General features: G+C 42.0%; 1 protein-coding gene across 3 annotated transcripts in view; it reads right to left on the minus strand.

The window, feature by feature from the left end:
- alcama (activated leukocyte cell adhesion molecule a) overlaps positions 1-15049 on the minus strand; it is a 73615-nt gene extending 58566 nt beyond the window's left edge. For 2 of the 3 annotated variants that reach the window (XM_067607210.1, XM_067607208.1), the window contains exon 1: positions 14682-15048. In XM_067607210.1, the coding sequence (XP_067463311.1) occupies positions 14682-14739 (58 nt within the window). In that variant the 5' untranslated portion in view covers positions 14740-15048. Of the gene's footprint in view, positions 1-14681 lie in introns of all 3 variants that reach the window. The other variant, XM_067607209.1, reaches the window with a different exon arrangement.
- Between the last annotated feature and the right edge of the window lie 64 nt (positions 15050-15113).

The raw sequence follows: 15113 nt of genomic DNA on the forward strand, positions 1-15113 counted from the left end.
AGCAGTAGCTGAACTGAATGGCTGCAGTAGAATAAAAGGGATAGGAGTATACTGCACTAACAGATGAGACTAGACAGGGAAGTGAGAGCCATAGAAAGGCCAAGTGCGATCTGAAGCAGAGGCAGTGGAAACGCCTTAGAAGGAATCAGGGTTGGAGATGAGCCAATTCCTTAGTGGCATCAGTTTAGCTTTATTAGCTGCCGTATATGTCGGCAAGAGACACAGAAATGGCTTGAAAGCGCTGCACCTTTGCACTGTAGCTGTGTGGGTTGCCTTCTAAATGAGGAAAGAGATGCCTTTTCTCTCACTGCCTCATCTTTGACTTGGGTGGCCGCGGCAGCATGCAGCAAAAGTGTACCACCGGGTTTCAGTATCAGCCAACGATGTGACTGTGTGTGTTCTTTGTCTCGCTCTACTAGGTGGAGAGAGATATAGATCCTGCCAAAAGTATCCCTCGAAACAGAAATCCCACCATGCTTCCTTATCAGTGGTAAACACGCTTAGAGAAACCTAGCGGCTCTCTGCAACAGAGTTAAAAGGTACATGGTAAGAAAGAGAAATGTCAGAGAGACTGACCCACGAGCTGCTGCTGCTGCTGCTGCTGCTACACGTTGCTGTTGAATTAAGAATGTTGTCTCAAAGAGAGGGCAGTCCAGGATGAAATACCTGAATGCTGAGACTATCCTGAGAGACAGCTTGGTGATGGTGGGTCTTATCTGTGACTGGTCCATAGGAGATCAGCCTGGTATTTCCTCAATAAGGCCAAAAGAGGCCAAGCTTCGAGAGGTTCCCACCCAGTCCCAAAGTTAAAATTAGACCTTAATACCCCTGGGCTCAGCAGAGAACATCAGGGTACTACAGGCCTGGACTTGCTTTGGTCTTATTCTAGCTTGTAGCAGAACCGTAAACTATAGCATGCACATCTAATGCCTTAGTCTAAGCAGCGAATCTTGCCTAAATGCTACATCTTCAACCATTTTGTTATAAAAATTATGATTACACTGTGTATGAGTGTTACTGACTTGTTCCTGTCTTGTACTGCAACTCTGCAACGTCTGCAGACTTATCAGCTAAGTTTACAGGAAGTTCCGCATTATATTTGTAAAGAGGAAGATGTAGAAATTAAAATTTGTTGAAGACAGGGTGAGCCATGTCATCTGGGGCACAGTTGGGCAAGATCCTCCTGGACAGGAGAACTGAAAACAGACATGACATTAACTATAAGTCTGTATTTGTTGGATTAAGAAACTTAAGGTGTATAAAATATGTATAAAATGCTAGAGGGCTTTTAATTTGAAACGATGGACACAGGAAATGGCGACACCATGTCAAGGCGAGTGATGGTCCCTGCGGTGCATCCATGGGTCCAGCCAAGAAGTTATTAGACTACATCAAGCAGGAAATCATTCAGTGTGGGATCATTCTGAGCATGTAAAGGATGACCCCAAGAAGGTGACTTATCATCTGAAGCATGTAAGTAGCCTAATGTTAGCCACCTAGACTCCTTGCTGGTTGTAAAATGTCTATTTTAAAGGCTCATTATTAGGGTTTTCTATTTCTCTGTATTGTAGCACAGTGTTAACATGGAGCTCAAACCATTTTCTGATGCCCCAAAAAATATCTATTTAAATAATGAAATTAATATCAAGGTGTGGTCATTAATAAACGTGCACCAACCAGTTGACTAATGGCTTGAACTAACAACTACCAGTCGACTAGGAAAATCTTCGGGGGGCAGCTTTAATAATGATACAAATATGATGAGTAAGCAGAGCTGGAAATGATGTACACAGCTTAGAAGCTTATTTTTTCAGATGTCTGAAATCTCCAGGCCAAGTTTTTAGCCTGAGCTTAACTCTGAAATAACTCTAAATGACAAGCAATCCTGCCTGTGCAATGGTGCCTGAAACACTATCATGTCTCCACAGTCCATGCTCTGTCTGTTCACAGCTAATGATTTCTAATACATACTCTCACAAGCATCAAACTTGCGTTTTTAACACTCAAAATATACGTTTTTCGGCCACCGTGTCCCTCAGGTGGATGGATTTTTCAGGCTCTGACAGAAACTGTAGACAATTCCATCTGTATGCTCAGTTGGGCATAGCAGGAGAACAAACTAGCCAAGTCCAGAAATCCAACTGTGGGATGAAAAGTCTCATGCTGCCGCCTCAATCTCTGGACTGACACGACAACTTCTGACACTATTGGCATGTCAGTCAAGTAACAGGGTGTAGTGCTGTTTGCCACGATCACAGATAATGGACCATCTCTGGCTGTGTGCTAATGAATGACATGACACATTCTGACAGGGTGCCGTCAAGGAGCAAATCTCAACATTTGATATGCTTTGACTTGTCTTGTCTACACATTTCTGACACTGACCAACCTTAATACCACCTTAAGAAACTCAATGGTTGCTTTCTAAAACTGTCTCTGGAAAAAATATTGACAAAAAAAAAAATCCTGACTAAGAGTAAAGAGGGACTTGACTACACAAGTCCAGCTCAAGGAAAAACTTGGCTTGAGAAACAGCACAAGTATGAGATTTGTACTCTCATGTGGCAGCAGCTATCCACTGAAGTCCCAGCCAGGAGAAACACTGCAAAAACCATCTCCTGGAGCATCTTCTGGCAGATAATGCTGAAGTGTTTCCTCTTCAAGAGTTGATGTACGCAGCACTGTAACATGTGCACAGTATATCAAGTTTCCTTGGAAAGATCAGACAGTAGGAAATAAATCTATTGATAAAAGATCAAATCCAGTTTTAATCATGTGAGCATTGATGGAAAATGTCAATACATCTTGACCAAAAAAATATCCTTTAAGAGGACATTGTTAGATGTATCAGCATCATTAATGTCATGTGAAGTGAACAAGCTGTTTCCTCTCCGCGTCTTTTCCTCTGGGTCTTCTGAGCTACTTCTTACTTCTTGAGAGGAGCAGTGGCAGGGTGGTGCGGTTATGAACAGATCATCCTTCAACTGGAGTACTGCTGCATGTCAGAACACATCAGCTTTCCTTAAGTGTCTTCAGGGAAAACAGTAAATCACTAGCAGCTCCAGGGCTGCTATTCTGTAGCTGACCCTGAGAACAAATACACTGAGGATCTACCTGCATCAGTTTATAAAGCATTAAAGTCATATGTGAATGAAGGTAAAGGCTTTGCAGTGCTAAGACGCACAACAAAAGACCTAATCACATGTTTCAAATTCATTCATTCAAAAAAAAAGCCTTGTATCAGCCCTTGCAACATGATCACTGTCGTACACTGCCAGTGTGGCAAGAGGAGACAGAGACTAAGAGGGATGAGATCATTTTAAGAAATTAGTCATAAATTCATACACAGGAAATTCACTTCTACAGAGCTGAGCAGTCTGTGTAGTTGGGTAAAATAACAGAACTGCTGTACTTCTATCAGAAAAAAGGCTGTCCGTGATGTGGCAGGAGACTCGGGGACGAGTCGGAAAAAGGAGAAGAACAACAAGCATGATTAGCAAAGAAGATTCACTGAGACAAGCCCATGGCAGTGAATACAAGTTTAAGACAAGCATAATTCCAGGGTTTACTGTGGGTCTCAGCACCGTTCAAAGGAATAATCTCTCAATTACTGTATAGACTTTTCTAAGCAAACAGTCTAGCTCCAGCAAAGAAACATCTAATCAAAACGCCAAACTAATTTTTGATGGTGGAGTGCATAGAGCAACCATTTCCAATTCCCTCAGCCTCATTGTTCACAAGGCCCAGCAACGAGGTGTACATGCTCTGTTGACTGGAAATCAATTGTACCACGGAACTCTTAGCATCTTAATGTTGGTGGCTGTGCTCGAGATTAAGACCATAAGACCCGTACTTTTCTCCAGTTTGAAGTGCTTGTTGTGGTTTACTAAAAAGGAAAGCATCCAAAAATGTAATGTGAGCTCCTTCCTTAAAGGAGAGAAACACTCGATTTCAGACTTATTATTTCAACATGATTCGTGACAGTTGAAACGTTAATATTAACAACATTCAGCCTAAGCTTAAAACACAAAAGCGAAAATAACTACAAGGCCAGTGACAGTGCCCAAAACCACTGTTAACATTTAATACTTCTCCAAATTTCAAAGCTGCAGCTTCTGTTTAATAAAAGTCAAAACTAACTCAATTCTACAGTATTTAACAGGCTGGATTTCAGACTATTCCACTAGCACATAAACCCAGTGCAATCATGGAGGAAGAACAAAAAATATCCAATGGCAGCAATCCCAGATATAGAGCATCACTCAGTATAATTAATGACACTTCTTGAGGTCTTAACCATCGTCTGTCCTGAAAATGCCAAAGTAACAATAACTGTGACATACAGAATAATTGTCTCAATTATAGCATTCAGGTGTAGCTTACATTCAAATATGGTGCTAGTAGCAGCAGTGACAGACAGACACCTTTTTCATCTTTTCTACTTTGTTCTCTATGGAACTCCACATTCTTGTGTCATCACAGATCAGAGGGAAGAACAAATCCTTTCTCTTCAAATCTTCTCTTCAAGTCTTTAATGCTCAATAAATACAGATCTTAATGTTCTACAGCATAGTACTGGCGGACTTCAAAGCTAAAATTCACTGGTAATCCCCTTAAGATGTATTTGAAACTCCTGCAGATTGTGTGAACATGAGGATGAGACCGTGCAGCATTCCTGCTTCACAGCACTGAAACCTGAGCAGCTCGGCAGCGCCGGGGATCCACAACTAATGTCATATGTGAAGCATCATGTTGTACCACCAACGGCTTCACAAGCACAGAGGTGGCTGTCAGCTTTAAAACCAAAAGCCCGGGCTTCAGGCTGCATAAGGTTTAGGATTACCAACATAAACAGCATGCTGGAGGGATAACAGCAAAATACACCCGCAAGATTTCAAGGGACAGTAAAGGAGGGAATTGTATAGACAACACAAATCTTGTGTTATGGACTGCACATTTAAAGGTTCTTTCTGACTTTAATGTCAAAATTAAATTAACCGCACATATAGATTTCTGACATTGCTCTATGTGTGGTTTTAAAAACCTTGTAGGGTCAAATATTTCAAAACAGTTTTTGCCTGCTGGGATGACAAATCTTTCATGTTCAATATCTCACAACTGCACTCGGCTCAGTCGGGATGTTCCAGTTAGAGGCTCGCAATTTGTCCACGCTCACGGTAGAGCAATTTGAAAAGAGAGTAAGAAAAACAAGCAAAAGCTTTAATAGCTGTGCCTTTCTTTTCAAGGTGGCCTTAACCTCGCTGCATCTTAAGACACCCGTGGCGTTTGACACTTTGTAGGGTCCGGTTCCCACTGGTCTACTTTTGTGTCAGGACAATAATAAAGCAGAATACAAATTAAAAGAAGATGAATATAGACTTCCCTCCTATTGCAGCCCAAGGTAAGGACTCTCAGTTCCTCCTACTTTAAATTCTCATCTTTCTTAACACCGTAGCACTGCTGCAGGCGAACGTTAGTAGCTTTGTGCATCTAAACGTTTTATTCCCATGTTGTCTCAAACTGCTGTATAGATGGAGCTCGCAGCCTTTCTGAAATGAGGATGCATTTATTCAATGGTCTGTGTCTTTGGAAATGAGGAGACACATGTTTATGCAACTAACCCTCCTCTCATCCCCATGTTAACTACGCCATGGATCAAGGTGTTTATCATTCATGCCATGGTTAGACAAGCACCAGAAGGTGATTTACTACTCTCTAGTAAAACTACAGAGGATACAGTACAGTCTTCCCTTGACCTACTTGCTGTCTATTTTTTCATTTTCCTTCATCTTAAGGATTTGTCTGAGTTATTCTACATTTCTAAGATTTATCTTGCAACTGCACTCACAAATAGACCTTGTAAAAACATAAAAAAGCCACTTAAGCATAAAGCGCTCTCCTCCACACAAGTTGCTGTGTTAACTAACCATACTTTCAAATCCGGAGTGCAGCCATACCATTTAGCACAGTATCTCTTCCTCTCTGTGCAGCCCAAGAAAGTAAGGACACGACATTTCACAATAAAAGCAGTCAGAAATTATTCATCATGTCTTCAGTGGCATATCCTAATTAAGAGAACATGAAGTTGCGTTGTAAGCTGTCATTCAAACCCTTACATACTCATTCAAGTCAGTCCGCTGAGTCCAAAGCATCTCGGCTGTTAATTCACAACATTCAAGAGCAACAGCACCATTATTTTGATGTTAACAGAGAATCCGAGAGCTGAAGTGTTGGAGACATGGTAGGTGGCAGACACTTGAGCTGGAAGTGGTTTAACACAAACATGGTGATCTACAACTGTAGTGCTTTCATCAAGCATTAGGAACCTTCAGGGGAAAACACGAGATGAATGCTTGCTTTGTGAAGCCACTGAGATGCACCAATTAAAAGTAGCAAACAATGTCAACATGACCCACTTTCCTGTCTCCTCTTGTGCCCATGTTGTCAACCACCACTCTGTCAGTAAGGCAACACACACTCCACATCCCCCGTGCCTGTACAGTATTAGTCCAAAACACAGCACCGTGCCCTCTGCCCCCAGGCATGTTTGTACCCTACCTACATATACACTGTGTAACACAATCCTTTGGCATGCAGAGAAATGCTTCTCTGTCAAATTCATCTACTTTTAAGATGATCAGGACCAGTCTGCGGACTGACAACCTGCTTGTGAAGAAATGAAATATTGTGAAATAAAAGCCAGGGCGAGTCACAGAGCGGACGTCTTGCTGGGAAATCTAATTATCTTGAAAAGGGTGGCCATCCTGGTGTCTTTCTTTAAATGCCACAGTTGTTTTGACCAGCTTAGAAAAGCAGATAAGATTCATCTGATAAAATATGCACCCCATGTAGTCGAAGTATTTCAGCATATTTGCACCAGAGGGGTTTGAAGTTACACCTGGCAGAAAGAATTAAGAAGCTAATGACCGTGTTCATCACTTAAGTATTTAATGCGGTGGCTTGCATAACTTCGTTTTTTAGCGCGAGAGAAGCACGCTGACCTGAACGCCTCAGGAATGCAGGTCAAACAACAAGTCAAATGCCTTCATCTCAAATATCAGGCATGCTCATGTTCATAAATATGCAAGTACGTGTGTTGAGCTTACAGAAAACCTGGCACAATCTGCTCAGCCACTTCTCAAAGAATACACAATGAAATCTGAACAACTGGTAGAGCTGGTAAAAGTGTTGATAATAAGACAAATTAAAGGACAAACTGGTCCAGGTCTGAATGCTTGACCCCTACAGTGAGGGGATCTGGTGGCTCTGTTATGCTGTGAGGGGCATTTTGCTGGCATGGTTTGGGTCCACTTGTCCCCTTAAAGGGAAGGGTCACTGTAGGGGTCAAGCATTCAGACCTGGACCAGTTTGTCCTTTAATTTGCCACCTGTCTGTATTGTTCCATTATACAGCATGTATGCTCACTATTGTGCTGTTTAGTCTGAATTCCATATATTGAATAATGTGAGTTATGCAGTAGTCTCATTTTCATCCATGCACTTTGTTGGGTTATCTTTCTTATGTTCATTGGCTAAATAGCTGCTTAAATGGTCTATGACAGTAGGCCGGGCCAATATTCCCATAAATGCATCCAGGATGTCTATTCAGTGGAGTAATTGGATGCTTGAGGGATCAATGCTAATCCTGCAACCTGAATTTCTTCATGAATTCACATATTCAGAACCTGAATGCAGCACTATTCTGCGCAATGTCTCCCATTATGTTTGGAGCTTCCAAGTTAATTTTACCCATAAGGTAGTGAATACAGGTTCAATAGTCAGCTGTAGTCAAAGGCATATAAAATCTCCAGGGAGAGCAACACTGCTGAATGGCTTTCCTTCAGTCCTCCTTCAACTCAGTGGTAATAGAGCTTTTTCTCCTCTCTGCTTCCTTTTAGGGGCCACTCAGCTGCATCCGGCTAATTGACATCTAAGGCTGCAATAATGACCACTGGTTATGGGAGTCCAAGCCCAGTTAAGATTTCTTTTATGGCTATTGATTTTTTTGTGTTTTGAGTGAGTCCTAACAGGATCCCAGGAGGTTTTTTTTTCTTTTTTCTTCCATTCAGTTCAACAACAGTGAGCCCTCTAAAAGAGAGTGCGGTCAGTCTAGAATAAGGAAGGATGCTGAGGCTTACAAATATCTCAGCTACAGGGTGGAGACTTGTTTGTCAGCTCAGTCCTCGCATCATATAGTATCAGAGTCCACGCTTCAGTGTCAGTACTGAATAGAAGCCAAAATTCATCACATCGATAAGTGTGTCTGTCCCCTTGGGTGGCCCACCAACAGATCAGATTCTGTTCCACCCTTTCTCTCTACTAGTTGGCTAATGTATTCAGCAACTACAAAGTGAGTAGCACATTGCAAATACATGTATTCTATCTTTTATTCAAATCTTATCTAACAGAGCTTCTCAGTGGCCCTCTCTGCGCCGCATGGCTAGGGCTTCTGGGTAGGAATAACCTCTTATCTACATAAATAATAGTCTTTCTACGCACAGCAGGCTCATTCCAAATGTAACTCATCCATTCAGGAGACTAATCACACTCACACACACACACACACACACACACACACACACACACACACACAGCACCAACAGCTATACAAATAAGGAAAAAAAAACTCACCACATTCATAAGCTTTTCTTTTACCACCGATTAAAAATGCAACAATCTTGATGATAAAAATGTGAGTTTCCGTGTACATAGGGAGTGTGGTTTCACAGGTATTAAGGGAGCAGATTTCCCTAAAGTAATTTAGCTAAGTCTAATAGCAGGTCCCATCTCTGTTACAGCTGAAATTACTCCATTAAAAGCTGCAGACAGGCTGGGAGGCGAGAGGATTCTTCGGCGGATGACCATCAGTTGGTCCCAAAAATGTAGCAGAATGGAAAAAAAAAAAATACTACGCTTCTTCACACTGTCACGCTGCTTTAGTGTGAAAGGTTTTTCTGGCTACATGCTCTGCTACCAGTGTGAACATCATCAACTTTTTTTACCTTTTTTTTACCTGATATGGATGCTGAATTTCCTTTGAGTCCAACTTGTGGAGCACGCCCACTCATCTTTCCTGTCACTCTCTATTACCTTCTAATGACATTCCTTAATAGATAATCTAATAATTCTTCAGTATGCAGGTTATTTTTTTTGCACAGGTCTTGGTGAGTTTGTTGCAGTGGCAGAGGAAAATGAGTCTCATCCTGTTCTCAGGAACAGTTCTTCTGTGAATAGAATATCAATCTCACAATTCTATGAGGGATAAAAGAACATTACTAGTACACATAGAAAAAAAAATAACTCTCCCTAGATTAAATTCAGAACACACTGCTTGACTCCTGTTTTGCCCGCGCAGTCAATAAATCAGAATGCAGAAGCATGATAACACAAGTTATTTAACTGCTTTCATTCACTGCTGCTTCGTTCCATCAGCATTTTCCCCACAGAGTTTCTTCTTGGCAAGGTGGACTTCATCGAATTTTAATTTTCCCGCACATTAAACAAAGCCGGTGCTCTCCCGCTGAGATTTGGGGCAAACACAGCGTTTAACTTCTGGTTTTGATATGGTCACGCTTCCCTGGACCTGTCAAATGACTTTCACTATGACATCATTACTAGATGGAAACAACCAAACACTCACCGCAGGACCAACAGCTACTGGTGAGTCACACTGCATCATGTGAGTCGTGTGTGTGTGTGTGTGTGTGTGGGTGTGTGTGTGTGTGTGTGGGTATGGGTTTACCCATGATCTCATCTAGTTGCACTTTTAATAGCGCTGTTTCTCACTTCAGCTACTGTGCGCTTCTCATCCCTGGACATTTTTCTTTGAGTAAGGTGATTTTTTTGTTGTTGTGGGAGTAGTTGAAAATTCCAGGGAAATCCCATTGAACTGACCAACACACATGGCAGCCCCATGTAAGGCCCCAACATTAGACACACTTCTAACCTTGACAAAAGGGACTGAGAAAACTAATCCCCACTGAGCAATTCACATATTTTCAAGATGGTCTGATTCTGTTTTTTCTTCTTTCATTAGTCTCTCTTTACATTGTAGGTTTCTCTGTTTCTCTGTTTAATACTGTCTAACACATATAGTGACTATATCAACATTAACTACCACCTTGATGAAACTGGTGACAGGTTACCTCTTTGTCTTTTGTCATATAGAATCACAGCCTGCTCAGGCTGGTAAACATGATGGCTCTGTGCAGTTTATGATGCAAAGGTTCAACGTATGTAAAATATAAGTTGGAAATGCTTTCTAATGCAAATCATTGAGGAAAAGTCATTTGAAAGAGGATGAATTTCATGATTTTCCTGTGTAATATGCTTGTCAAGAGGTACATCTGCTCCAGACATCACGGGAACCCTTTTAAAAAACCTATTTGTGTTTCACTTTCACACAGTGAACTTAATGGAGCTGTGTGCAAAAGCACCTTGATGTATTTCTGCAGTAGTGAGAGGGCGGATTATTAAAGACGGCTGCATTTCACCCATCATGCATGTCTTAAGGATCTTTATTTTTTCAACAGTTTGTTGGCATTTCCATGTGAATGAGGGGAAAACAACTGAATTAATTCACATGGAGCCATATTTTGCCTGTCAAGACAGCTGACTGAAGCGTTAATCCAGCTCTAGTTAGGAAATCAGGAAACTATATCGCTGCATCACTGATGTTTTACGCCTTCTGTAGACTAAATACCATAGCGACGTATTACCTCCAACATTTCATTCACTATGTGTCCTGATTGGTGATATTATAATCATGACATCCAAACCATCTCAGCTTTTTTTTAGATGTCATCACTGGCAGAGGAGAAAACCTTGTTTCTCCCAAATGTCAGCTTTTCATATTTAAATAAAACGCCCTTGCATTCAGCTCCACCACTTGTCATTTACAGTTTTAAAACGATTTCAGCAGCAGCAGCCCGTGGGAGGAGGAATATTCTCAACCAAAAGAGGAACCTTGTAAACCTTTAACCCCTTTCACATGACAATAGTGAACTATGGAACATTTATATGATGTGTGTGAACAGTGGGAGGGTTGAGTGTGGGGGGGGGGGGCTCTCTGAATTGAAGATCAAACTAAAGCCATCTGACAGAGAGATTTAGGTGGGGCTTCAAAACAGACTCTGACCTTTCAGATATCGGCGACTGGGGTTGTTGGATGAAGGTAGTTGAAGGTAGCTGCTCCACCCCTCCGTCTTCACATATCCATTACCCTCCCCCTCCCCTCCCCTGCCCTCTCCTCCCCTCCCTAACCGCCACCGTCCCCCACCAAGGTATTTTTTCCCTCCAGAAAAAGACGAGCTGTTCTACATGTCAGGGCAGATGGAGATAGCATTTCAAACCGTCCTGTCCCCCAGCTAAGACAACTTAAAGTGCAACTGCATACCACACCCATTATCTTGTCTGGCTGCTCCGATCATCGGCAGAGTTTTTTAAAGATAGGACAGCTTGATTTAGTTCCACCTATGTGTATATTATACACAACCTAAAGCATTCAGTACTTAGCTCTATTTCAAAGCATAGGTGTGGAATATACAGCCAGACTGGGGTGAATTATAATCCCTGCTCACAAAGAATCAAAGCTGGACACCAAAGGAGCAGGTACTGTGATGGGGACTGAGTCTGTGATTCCAATGGAAGATGAGAAGTGTTCAAATTGAAATGATGCTCTTCCAATAAGACTGAGATGCCATTGGGAGTATTCATAATGTATCTGGCAAAAGAGCAATTTGATACATTTGTTGTACAAGTGTATTATTAACTGGGTGTTAAAAGCTGTCTGGCAGGTAGCAGGACTTCTAAGAAAAAAAAGAGTAAATTTCATAAATGATTATTTTGTTTCTCTTTAAGTGCCAGTGCCAGGATCTAGGCCAACAGGAAATAATGTAAAACTTCAGTTAACTTTTATTCAAGCTTTTATGAGCGTTTTCTTTGTTGCATGAACCCTTTGACACCAATAACACAAAGACAGAGACAAACTGCAAATCTGGCCTGCAACAGAGAGAGCCAAAGTCCTGCCTCACCTCCAGGTTAGCTTCTGTTCCACTAGCTTTCACATCTTTGTGTGCCTTGCAGAAACATGACACACGAGGTTTTATGACCAAACCCAGTTGGATGAATATATCTACTGCTGTACTGCATAGTTAGATCTCAGCAGTTTTAACCATGATGGAGAACAGAAAATGACAAAATAAAAAACAAGAAAGGGAAATGAAAGCAGGCCTATATTGTCTGGCTGAGGTTAGTGGAACAAAGGCGTATATAAAAATAGTACGAGACATCAGCCCTGTATTAGTGGGTGAAGACCAGACCATGTGGTGGCTGCACTGGGAGTTACTCCAGGTAGTGATGAAACATGAAATACGATCCATGGTGTCCAGTTTGAAACGTCTCAAGGCTTATCATGGTAAAACACTACACGCTGATTGATAATACTCTGAGGCAGGAGAATTATCACGGTGACAATCATTTTATCTTTCGTCACAATGATTGAGAAGTAAACAACAGAAATACAGCATTCACTTCACAAAGGAGCAAGTACCTTTCCCTGATGATGATGTTGTTCTGTGTTGTGGCAACAGTGGACGAACCTGCTTTGTTTTTCCGGAGCGTCTGTGTTGGCTGTGATAACCGAGCGGTTCCATTCAAATGATGGTCATAACTATGTGAACTTGTCACTAAGTGTGTGACTACATTTGGCCGATGCTGAACTACACACCCTTAAGTGTGGGACACCAACAGTCACACACTATAGCCACTAAATAGGTTTTAAATGACTGCAGAGCTAAAATGTCCCATCAACACCTAAAATGCTTGTGAACACCACAGGGAAGCTTTCTGAATTTTGTGAAAGTGCTCTTAATTCATCCACATTTCACCTGATGTGAAAAAGCTCTCTCTTAAAATGCCATTCTCTGCCACTAATGATGACTTTTCCAAACTGTATTTACCACTCACCTTTTTTTTTTTTTTTTTTCCAACAACCCACACTTTGCTGTATCCCCTCACATCTGTGCTGGGAGCTTACCACTCAAAAGTCACCCTGAAAAGCCTCCTATGGCTTCAAACCTCTACGTCTGAAACTCCTTTGAAAGTACTCCCCCTTTGATGTGAGGAATGCTACAGATCAAGCTGGAAACTGACTTCAGCTGCTATCTACAGTGCTGCTATCTGTCATTATGTTGAGGATAAATATGGATTTCATCATGAATGAAATGTGACCAAAAAAAAAACATGCATTCCCTTCTCCTGTAGAGCCAGTGATCCAGAGACAAACCAGATAGCTATCAAGTGATGGAGATGGAGCCCCTGACTGTGTCGAGTGTCGGCCACCTATCACCCTCACACACACACACACCCACCCTTCTACCACACACACACACACACACACTCAGCCACCAGACAGGCTGCCCGCCCTTCAGCCACCCTGACAAAGAGCAGCTCTGTGAACGGCGAGAGATGGCCAGTGACACAGACACAACTCAGAGACAAGAGCTGGGAGAAAAAAAAACATTTCCTCTGACTTATCTTGTTTAAGTGACACAAGACAATGTCAGTGGTGCCAGCAATGGTGATACTTAAGTAAGTGTTTGAACTCTTTCAAAGCCCAGCCCTTGTTTTCTCACTGAGAAAAGCTATTCACTATCAGCCTGTGAGATTATACAGAGTTAAACCACTATTCCCAAAAGAGGGGTTAGAAAGCCCTGGGGGCTTTTTTAAAGTTTCCAGGTTGTACCCCTCAGCGTGAGGCATAATCAGTTTCCATATTAAATGAACACATTTTTTCATTATTCCACACAATAAAGGAAAAGAGGCAATCTTCTGTACAAATACAAGTCCAAAGCATTTAGATCTTGAGAGGGGAAAAAAACAATGAAAAAGGTCATTAAATGTATGAGACATTATTATTTCTGGCTTCTTCTACACCCATTCACACCCAATAATAAACACACACACATACAGCCACACTTTACATAGACACACAGGCTTGGATCACAGCTAATTTAAACAACCACATCCCTAATTACAAATGATCTGATAGCAGCGACCACATCTTCACCCCAGGGTTCATATCCAGCTCCGTGATACACAGCAGTGCTGCTCCTCACAGCGGGGGGGAGGGGGGGGGGTTGGGTTGGGTTGGGTTGGGTGTGTGTGTATGTGGAGGGAAGGGGGGGGGGGGAATAGGTAAACTGTATTCAAACTGTATACAGTTTACCTAAGTGTTTAGTCACAGGGACGAGTTTACACAACGTTTACAGCTGGCAGAGCCCTTCCTGAATGAATAACTCACAGTAGAGTTAATATAAAATGAGGAGTGTTACTTTAGCTATCCGCCTTTCTTATTCACCAACACTGAGGGGAAAGCCCAAGAAACTGCTGCTGGATTTTCCACAGCATTGCGTATAATTTATTCTGTCACAGCAGCCAAAAACAACCGTAAAAAAGACGTGAATATGACTATACATCATTATTACACAGTCATAAAGTAAGGGCGGTAACTTCAGGTGTAAGTTATTCACCCTCTCGATAGCCTGTTAGGGCTAACCGGCATGTAAGTTACTAATAAAACCCATGACGTGGATACAGTAGGCTACATTGTAAAAGCACATCCCTGGACTCCATACAGACTGTTCTGAAAGCTGTCCCTGCTGCGTTATTAACGAGGCTTACCTTGAAGAAGAGTCCCGGCGCTCATGAGAGCCAGCAACAGGAAAGCAGCTGAATCCATCCTTATAAAGTAGCTTTTAGGGTTTCTGGATGCCTCTGATGAGCTTCGGTGAAGAATAGCGGAGGTCAGTCTGAGCTGTTTAAATACGGCCGCTGATATGTTTCTGTTTAAAAGTGGTGTGGAAAGTCCGAAAGATACCGGAGTGTGTCTCAGTGAAGGAGCGCAGGTGAAATACACAGCGAGAAGGAGGAGGAGGAGGAGGCTCCAAGGGGTTTTTCTAAACCAATGTTGCCTTGAGGTGCTGTCGGAAAATAGGGACACTCCCAGATCAACGCGAATAAGGTCATAAAACAAAGCGAGAGGCTATAAGTAGAACTATGTTTTCCCCTTTTTTCTAAGGAAGGCTGTTATTACGCAGCGAAAGCGTAGTGCGT

This window comes from Thunnus thynnus, chromosome 13 (assembly GCF_963924715.1).
Source record: "Thunnus thynnus chromosome 13, fThuThy2.1, whole genome shotgun sequence".
Lineage (NCBI taxonomy): Eukaryota > Metazoa > Chordata > Actinopteri > Scombriformes > Scombridae > Thunnus > Thunnus thynnus.